At 40.1% G+C, this 9092-nt stretch overlaps 1 protein-coding gene across 5 annotated transcripts in view; it reads left to right on the forward strand.

Moving 5' to 3' along the window:
* Window positions 1-435: 435 nt before the first annotated feature.
* Window positions 436-9092, forward strand: part of YPEL1 (yippee like 1) — a 29401-nt gene continuing 20744 nt past the window's right edge. For 3 of the 5 annotated variants that reach the window (XR_003093549.1, XR_003093550.1, XR_003093551.1), the window contains exon 1: window positions 447-716. Coding sequence is in view for 2 of the 5 variants with exons in the window: in XM_025201510.1 (XP_025057295.1) it covers window positions 600-716 (117 nt within the window). In the remaining 3 variants the exon portion in view is untranslated. Of the gene's footprint in view, window positions 717-9092 lie in introns of all 5 variants that reach the window. The other 2 variants (XM_025201510.1, XM_025201511.1) reach the window with 2 other exon arrangements.

Genomic DNA, 9092 nt, shown 5'->3' on the forward strand with positions numbered 1-9092 from the left:
GGGAGTTATGTGGACATCTGATTCATTAGGAATGCCATTTAGTTGAAACCATTGAGTAGAGAAGAATCATTTACTACTGAGCTGTACAGAACTGAAGCCAATGATCTGGAATCAAGAGGCTCTATTTCATTACAGTAATATGATCTAGAAAGTTCTGGTCTGAATGGCTATGTTCTTTATTTGAGGCAAGGATTTCTTAGCATGCTGTCTCTTATTGGATCAACTACTTATTTATTTGTTATTTAAAGTTAAATACACTTTTTAAAATATTATACATTATTACAGTTAATTTATAAATTTAAAATAAAATGTATTTATTGTAGTTAAATGCATTTTATTTTGACTTCTGAAATATGAGAGAGAAATTGAATATACTACATTAACTATCCTTGGCTTCTTACAACTTATTTATAACTCTTCTTTGTTCACCGATAGGTTGACTGTTTCTCTTGTGGCATCTGTGTGGAAAGTGCCACACACACTCCAGAACAACGACGGCTTTTGCTTGCATTTTCCAGTGTTTCTTTTGTCAGCGAGTTCAGCAAAGTTGTAATTCTTCAAGTGCCAGCCCTGAGCTGAGTGAGGAACCACCAGCAGAGATGGTAAAAATGACAAAATCAAAAACGTTCCAGGCTTACCTGCCAAACTGTCATCGAACCTACAGCTGTATCCACTGCAGAGCTCACCTAGCTAATCATGATGAGTTGATCTCCAAGGCAAGTGATTAGTTTTTAATTACTTTGATTTATTTTTAACCAAAATTTGTTATCATTGGTCCATTACTTCCAGTAGATAAGAGATGCAATTCAAAAGCAGGTTTCAGAGTATCCCTCCAATGTTCTTGGGTCACAGGTGTTCTGTATAGGGGACTGGATATTTTTAGGAAACTTTTGAAAACTTTGTTCATCCTAGTTTTTTCGGTTTTGGGGTTTTTTTCAGTATAGTCCACACCTCAACTCTCTTAGACTAATTGGGAGGTTGTACTTTCTGAGTGGTCTGGTAAACCTAGATCGGGATTAGATCTCTTCAGTTTGCTAATGAAAACTGCCTGATAGAAGTACGGAGATCAGGACTCCTTTTATATGGCAAAAGAGGAATTTTGTGAATCAAGACACAAAGATTCTATCATCACATTTGGTGGCTCAATCTGGCATTCATCAAGCCTTTTTCTTTCTGATTTGTTGGTACATGCCCTAGTTCAAACTTGTGTATTTCAAAAAAGTTACTAAAGTTTAGGTTGTCTCAGGTTCTTTAAATAATGTGGGCTTGTGCTTTGTATCCATTATTGAAAGAAACTACAACTCCATGTAGTATCTAGGAAAATCATAATGCACAGATAACATACTTTAAGGGGTGTTTTGTTTGAATTCCACTAAGTTTGTCATGAACCATCCTCTAAATATTGTGTTCTGGGGAAATGTTTAAATCCCACTCTAAACTTCATGTGAAATTCCCCCGTCCCCTTTGTTTAAACAGTCTTTCAGCAAGGCAGAATAATTGGGCCCGAGGGGGTAGGGGTGGGAAACAACTTTGTTTTTTGAATTTTCTGTTCTCTGTCACCTTTTGCTACTGCTGGCTTGACCGTTGTAATAAGGCCCTTTCTTGAGAAGCCGCAGGGATTGAAAAAGTCTCTTCTTATTGCCTATTGTAAGCAAGGGCATTTATTCCATGATCCTACGGAGTGGTCTTGGGCAGTAATGTAATACGGTTCTGGGCTTGTATTCTGATTTAGGAGGCATGGAGGAGAAGAGGAATAAAAACAGCTGCTGCTGTAGGGGCCCTAGTCACTGTTACTGTCACTGCCCTGTGTACCACAACTGCCCAGCATGCAAAACTGCCAGACTGTACTTCTGGCCTTGGATGAAGGATGTTCTTAAACAGACTCGAAACATGAAAATTGTCGTCTTATGCTATCATCCTCTTTTGTTGCTGATTTCAATGAGTAGTTCTTCTAGGACATGGGTGTTTTCTTGACTCGAGATGATGGCAAAATTCTCACCATTTTCATTATGTTATTGTTGTTTGTAGGCACCTTATTGTAGCCTTCTTTCTCTCCCTGACCCTTCACCTTCACAAAGGAAGGAAGAAGAGAAAATAATAGAGCATAAGTGGTGTACTAAGGCAGTGCATGAAATTTGTTGTGCAACTAGTCAAATACAGAGCACTGAAACGGGCCATCTTCCATATGATGTGGGCGGGGGGGGAGCAGAGCTAATAAAACTGGAAGGAATATTTTTCATTCTCTTAATTTTAAGTGACTTAAGCTACTTAAAATGGTAGATTTTTTTCCAGGTAGAAATATGACTGACTGAAATTGAAAGGTTCCCCATTCGAGAGAGAGAGAGATTAAAGAAAGGGAATGCCTTGCCTTACCAACAACCATTGATTGGTAAATTATAAGAAGGCAAGATTTCATTATTCAACACACATCCTAACTGGAAAGATATGTAAAATAAAGATTTTATTTTAGTCTATTAAATTTATGGGATAATACAAATTCATTGCAACAATTTTTTAGTTCATTTGACAGCATACTAGAGTTAAATAAAGGTTTATTTTGTGACCTATATAACATTTTCCAGAATGGATTTAAAAAGTCTGAGGTTTTAACACATCAAAAAGAGTTACTGAGCATATGGAAAGTTGATTTTTTTTTTTTTTTTTTTTTTTTTTTAAAGTACCCATGTCCTGTGTGTCCAAGTAAGTATAGCCCTATAATATCTAATGGTGCAGGAAAAGTTCCGGCATATAGTCTTGTTTTAATCCTGGTTTCATATTCTCCAGTTGAGGTTTATTAGACAAACTACCAACTTTCTTACCGTTTGCCAATTTGGAAGTTGTCAAATGCAGTGCTACAGTAAACTTTCCTGAACCCTTCTTTTTCTGGCTTTTTTGCATTGTCTCAGTCTTGCACGAGATCCAGAAATGCTTGAAACATAAGGTATATTTTTTACTTGTAAATAAATATATATACTTGTTGCTATTTTCTGACCGATTTGTACTGTTATGTGGGGTGCTGGCAATAAAAACAAGCACAAGGGAAATTATTAGATGACACCTATTTAACTTCAGTTTGTATGTAGATGCAATGTCTGTATAATGCTGTGTAAAAAGAAAAAAACAAAAAAAAAACCCCACAAAAAAACACACAAACAAAAAAAAAACAACTTGTACATTTCTGGAGTCTTTCTTCTCAAAACAGGCTATGAATTCATAATGAAGAATCTTGTAACTCATGAGTATCTGACAAATGGTGCTTCCATCAGGGAAAACCAAGAGTTTCACACCTTTTTTCTTTTTATTTTAAAGACATACTGTAAATGTATTCAACCTTCACCCTGTCTTTAAAGAGCTCATGTATCATTCAGACATGTGATTTGTATATTTAAAATCTGTTCTTACAACTCTACACAAGCAGAAGTGATAGCTATAACTTTGAATTTTCTTTTGTCATTAATACAAACTTTCCTGTCTGGATTTCTCTTCTGACTTACTGATCCCTTTACAGTATATAAAATATATATTCGCTAGAAGGCTGGGAATGTTGATGTATATGTAGTAGCAGTGAAAGTAAGCTTAATGCGGTCACTTTAACCTGTAGAGCAGGGGTGGCCAATTTTGGCTGGAGGGCCGCTTAATGAGGTTTTTTGGTGAGTTGTCAAGGGCCACAAGGGTAGCCCTGCCCCTTGACACATGCCCCACTCTCTGGTTGCCATCTTGGGATCAGAAAAACACCGCCCCATCCCCCCAACCCTGACCCGGAAGTGTTTATTTGGGGGCAGGGGTGTCGTCTTGAAACAGAGAAAAAAAACAAATTATGTACTAAATGTGCGGGCCGCCTCCCAATCCCATCCATGTCGCCGTGTGTGAGCCGGGAGCGATATGCGGACCCGTCTTTGCGCACGCGGGTTGTGGCCAGCAGCCCGGGCACGCGGGGTCAGAGGAGACCGTGCGGCGGCAAGGCACGCACGGGCTAGAATTAGTCACAGAGGCGTAGTGGTTGATTTAAAGATTGTTTACTTACACCAAAGATGGTCACGGTGCAGGCAGGAAAACTTGCTTGAGTTACAGTTGCAGATAGAAAAGATAAGAGGCGGACTAGAGTTCCTTCCCATGAACACTCTTCTAGCCCATCCGGTTGGAGGCTCTAAACCGCGAGCCCGTCGTGCCAACCGAAGAAAGTACTCGTACAAAAGAGCTCTGAATAAACTCTCACGAAGTTTGCTAGGCTCCGTGGAACTCGTGCTCTGAGGTAGTCCGGTTGTCTGAACAACTATGTCAGTTGTTCCAGCTGGCAAGGAATAGACTCACACGAAGTTTGCTATGCTCCGTGGGTCCTCTTTTTGCGCACAGGGAGGGATACGTCTAGGAATCTATCGGCGACGGGGAGAGGCTAGAGGCTGATCAGACCTCTGTTGCCTGCTTGAAATGTGCTGGGTCCGATAGGCTCCGCAGCGCTTAGAGATCTTCTCACACTGTGAAGTCTCCTCCTCCTGGTGTTCGTGGAGTCCTCCAACTTGGGCGGAAACCACTCAAGCTTTTTATACAGCTAGCAAGCCAATCACTAGCTGCCATGTGTGAATAATTTAGAACTGGCCAATAATGGGGCTCAAATTAGCATACAAATGGCAGGAACTCTTTGCAACGAGCATTGCAGGGTGCATTTCTTTGTTGCAGCACAGAAAAGAAAGCTACTGGTGGCGGGAATTCTTTTGCACCAGGGTTCTCTTCTGCAGCAGAAAACTCCACCGTGCAAAGAAGCTGCAATTTAGCGGGAACAATTTAGCAGTGCCGAAGCACACAAAACAAAATCACACCCTTTGGGTTGTGACACTAAAAAAAAATCAAACACTTACTATAACTGTTTTATTTTCAGAAATATTTTTGGCCAGATTTGTGTGATGTTTGCATAGTATATCTAGAGGTGATTGCATAATGGCTCAAAATATAGTTTTACTCTTGTATATTGTGTGGTGTGGGGTAAGGGGGTATGTGTGTGGTGGCTGTGGGAGGGTGTTGGGTGTGGGTTTTTGGGGGTTTTTTGGGTGGTATGGCGTGTGGGAGGGTGCTGGTGGGGGTGGGAAAATGCAGGGGCGGGGGCTCCTCTAAGTCCCTAGAGTGTGCAAATGCCTGGAACTGCACATGGTGGCAGTGAGCAGGGCCAGCCCCACACGGCCACATAGCACACAGCTCCCTCCCCAGCCACAAGTGGTGGCAGTGTGCAGGTCAGCTCCATAACACGCAGCTCCCACCCAAGTCCCTGGTAACATGTGATGGCAGCATAATGTGCAGCTCATACAGTGTGTGGGGCCAGCCCAGCCTGGCTCGAAATTACACAGCTCCCCATGCTCCTAGCCCCTTTCCCCCAATGGGAGTCCTTGGCCCTAGCTAGGAGAGGGGGAAGGCCCTTACCTGAATCTCCCCCTCGGCCACAAGGTGGCCAGGCAAAAACCTATGCCAGGCAGAGTCCCTAGTGGCCTCTAGCTGGGAGCATGGTTGCTTAGCAACCACCGCTGCACCTGTTGCATGGAGGCTCCATCTTGCAGAGGGGCAACCCAGGGCCAGGGCTTACAGCGGGGTCCAATGGGGCAGATGGAATTCCCTGGTGGGCTGGATGCAGCCCTCAGGCTGTATTTTGCCTGCCCCTGCTCTAAAGGTTGTTAATATTAACTAAACCAGCTTTCTTCAACAAGAAAAATTATTACTTATCTAGAACTAAAACTTTTGTTGCAATCTAGGACTTCTGTTAAGGAATTGTACCTTGACTGACACAAATTGTGCATGAATTGCAGAGATTAAAACATAAAAATTGTCATGTTCTCATGAGCAAAATTTACTTAAGCTATCATTTGATTAATATTATTCACTGAGCAACACTTCTGAACATGTAGTAGTTCTGTGAACATGCACTACCCCCAAATATAAACTAGTTAACTCTTGCTTTTATTATTTCTAATACGTTGTTAAAGGTGATCCAAAAAAAGGGTAGGGTTGATGATTTTTTTTGCGGTGTGAGGATGTTAAAAATGATTGGGGAATCTTGATCACCTCTTTCTTTTCCCATGTTCTGTACTAAATTGTCAAGGTGGCTTCTAGGTTTATCTTGAATACTAGAATTCATATAATTACAACTTTGCAAGAGAAAGGAATGGAAGAGGAGAAAAATAGTTTAATCGTTAAACTCTCCTTCCCCTTTGGGACCTAGTTTAGCTTTAAACTCATTCAAGCAATTTCTCAAAAAAAGTTCTTATGATAAAGATTATTCTCCCTGTTTTTCCAGTTCAGGGTTATACAATTAAAGTCCAGATGTTATAGCCTCCCTAGAATTTCTCATCAGAAATCGAGCACAAGACTTGGATTCTAAATACAACAGCTTCTCAACTGGTTTGTGGAGTTTCTTGGATTCATAGTGGTGGTGGCTCTTATTTTTGACAGAGAAAAAACACTGATCGCAATTGGAAAGGACAGAGTTTAACATTTTCTAAAGAAGTTAAATTGACTTAGTTGTTGCTGTTTCTGATATAATACTTTCACAATGTAGTTGCTGCAGTAATGCTTTCTGCTGGGAAATTGGCTAGAAGATGGTCTACACTAGGAGACAAACCCTTAATGCAAGATTCCCATAGACTGTTTCTTTTTAAGGCAAGAGCATTCTTTTTATTTCATAGGTAATCTTAAAATGGTGTAGAAGGAACAAATATTTTGCTGTGGCCTGACCTAAAGCATATGAAATATGACTTGTATTTGTTTTTTTTCCCTCTTTCCATTCATTTTTTTTACTTTAAAGATGGTGCCCAACCAAGTATGGAACTTTGTAACAGGGGTGTAGGTTATAACCGTGTTGACCTAAGGACATAGGCAGAGAAGGTTCTTTGGGTGAATGTGATATATTTTATTATACCAACTTAAATAGTCGGGGGGGGGGAAATTATTTAAGTTGGTTTAATAAAAGATATCACATTCACCCAAAGAACTTTGCCAAACTTTGTAACATAAAGTGAGCCTTTTTTTTTTTTAATGTTTACCAACATAAACCTTCCTTTTCACAAAGTGAAACAAGTGTACGAGTATGCCGTCAATCTCTTCCTTCTTTTCTAGCAAGAGCTTAACTAACAGTGTTCAGTGGAAGGTTGTGTCCTCCTTTATGCCTTAAGCAGTCAACTGAAGCAGTTGCCAAGTAGGGCAGCAGTACTGAGTGATCCACCCCTTCAGTTTACTGCCAACAGTTCTGCTTGCATGTTCTGGACTGTGGCAGCATTCTCTTCCCTGCCTTTTAACCTATTCATGTAGACCTTTTTCTCCCTTTCAATCTGCCTCCTTTCTATAGCATGTATTTCTCTTTGGGAGGCATCTGGAAATAGCTAAACTATATTGCTTTCTGTTCTTTTATGCCAGGCCTCTTCTGGCACCTTGACAGAAAGGTATTTGTCAGCTTCAACTGTGAGGAGACCTTTCACTGATCAACCAAAACCCGGAAAACAGGGATAATCTTTGCAAAGCCAAGAAACTGTAATGTATAGATTTCAGCTGCCCTCTTTTCTAAGGGGACTGTTCCTTTTTATTCATAAACAAGAAATCTGAGCTATCTGAGGGAAGCTATCTGAAGCAAAGCTTTCTTCAGTTAATTTTTGCAGGTATGTGGGAGAGCAGATAACAACTCCTTTTTGCACGTAACATCTCTGCAAATCAAGACAAATTCAAATTTACCAGCAATTGGTATGCAAGTACATAGGCCAGAATACTTTAGTAGTCTGTTTTACAAAGTAATTTACAGTGACTGTTTTTTACCTCTAATTTTAATCTCTTCTGCCACCTATAGAAGGACTGATTTAGCCGAAGCTTAATTACAATCTAAATTAAATCTTCTGTTAATGCTTTGTGCATGCTAAGAGTAGAGAGATACTTCCTTTTAAGAAAAAAAAGAATCACAAAACCATGGGTATTGCTTGCCAAAAGAAATGCCTCCATTTTTTAATTTATTTTTTATAACTTTTGAAAATGTGAGGCTACAAAGGTATCCAGGCTATATGAGCAGCAAGTAAAAGTCTATTATTGGACAACAAAGGCCTGCTTCAGGTGTTGCAACTTCTGGATTATCTCAAAAGTTAAGAATTTGTTCTGAATAAGGAAAAGAGTTTTCAGCTGGTACTATTGATATGTTGGGAAAGGGGCAGAACCTTCCCATCAGTGGAAATAATGGTCTTATGGTTAAAAGTGCATTAGTGGGTCTTTGATTATCTACTGTCTAATGACACCAGTTTATCTGGGTGCTGTTTAAAAACAAGAGAACTTTCTGAAGAGTTTTTAGAAATTTAAAACAATATTTTAGCTTGGCCAATGTACTTGTGTACTTTGGGAGAACCCCCCAGAAGAGAACTGATTCCTTGAATACCGATCAATAATTCTTAGTGAGGTCTTTATGATGATCCCTTGTATTTATTTTTCAAAACATTGGTTTTATTACTCCAGAAGGAGGCATTCAGAGCTGTTGTCCACTTTTCAGATATGTGAGGGGTGGGGAATATACTGTATCCACAAATGCGGTATGTGTGCAAGGAATACTAACCTAGTAACAGATGGATTAAGGAGGAGGATAAGGAAGTACAAAGAAAATGATGCCTCAGTAGAACTCTGTTTAAAATGGATAGAGGTTCTTGAGGGAGAACCTTAGGAAGCCTGTGTGTTATTCAAATGGAATGTAAGAAGCTTCTTAAAGACAAACTACTGCTGAAAGGGTCATGTCCAATTGTGTATGTTTGGTTTGGTTTGGTTTTCCCATTTATCTAGAGAGGAAGAAGCTGCTTGGGTAGCAGTAGATCCTCCCTGACTTAAAGGTGAGGATTTTCAAGAAAGGACTCTGTGCTAAAGCTGTTGTTCAGACAGAGGTGACTGACATGAAGTCTCAGTACTTCATCAGAACCTAACATTTGCTCAAGTTTTGTGTGGCAGATGAAAGAGACTGAAAGAAGCAGAATTGCTCTGAGCACATTCAAGATGCATCTTTGTTTCCTTAGAGAGAAGAAATTAACAGGGCTACAATAAATTAGGATTTGGAGACTATGTTAAAAGACCACCCCTCTCACCTCTCCCCC

This window comes from Alligator sinensis, unplaced genomic scaffold (genome assembly GCF_000455745.1).
Source record: "Alligator sinensis unplaced genomic scaffold, ASM45574v1 scaffold570_1, whole genome shotgun sequence".
Classification (NCBI taxonomy): domain Eukaryota; kingdom Metazoa; phylum Chordata; order Crocodylia; family Alligatoridae; genus Alligator; species Alligator sinensis.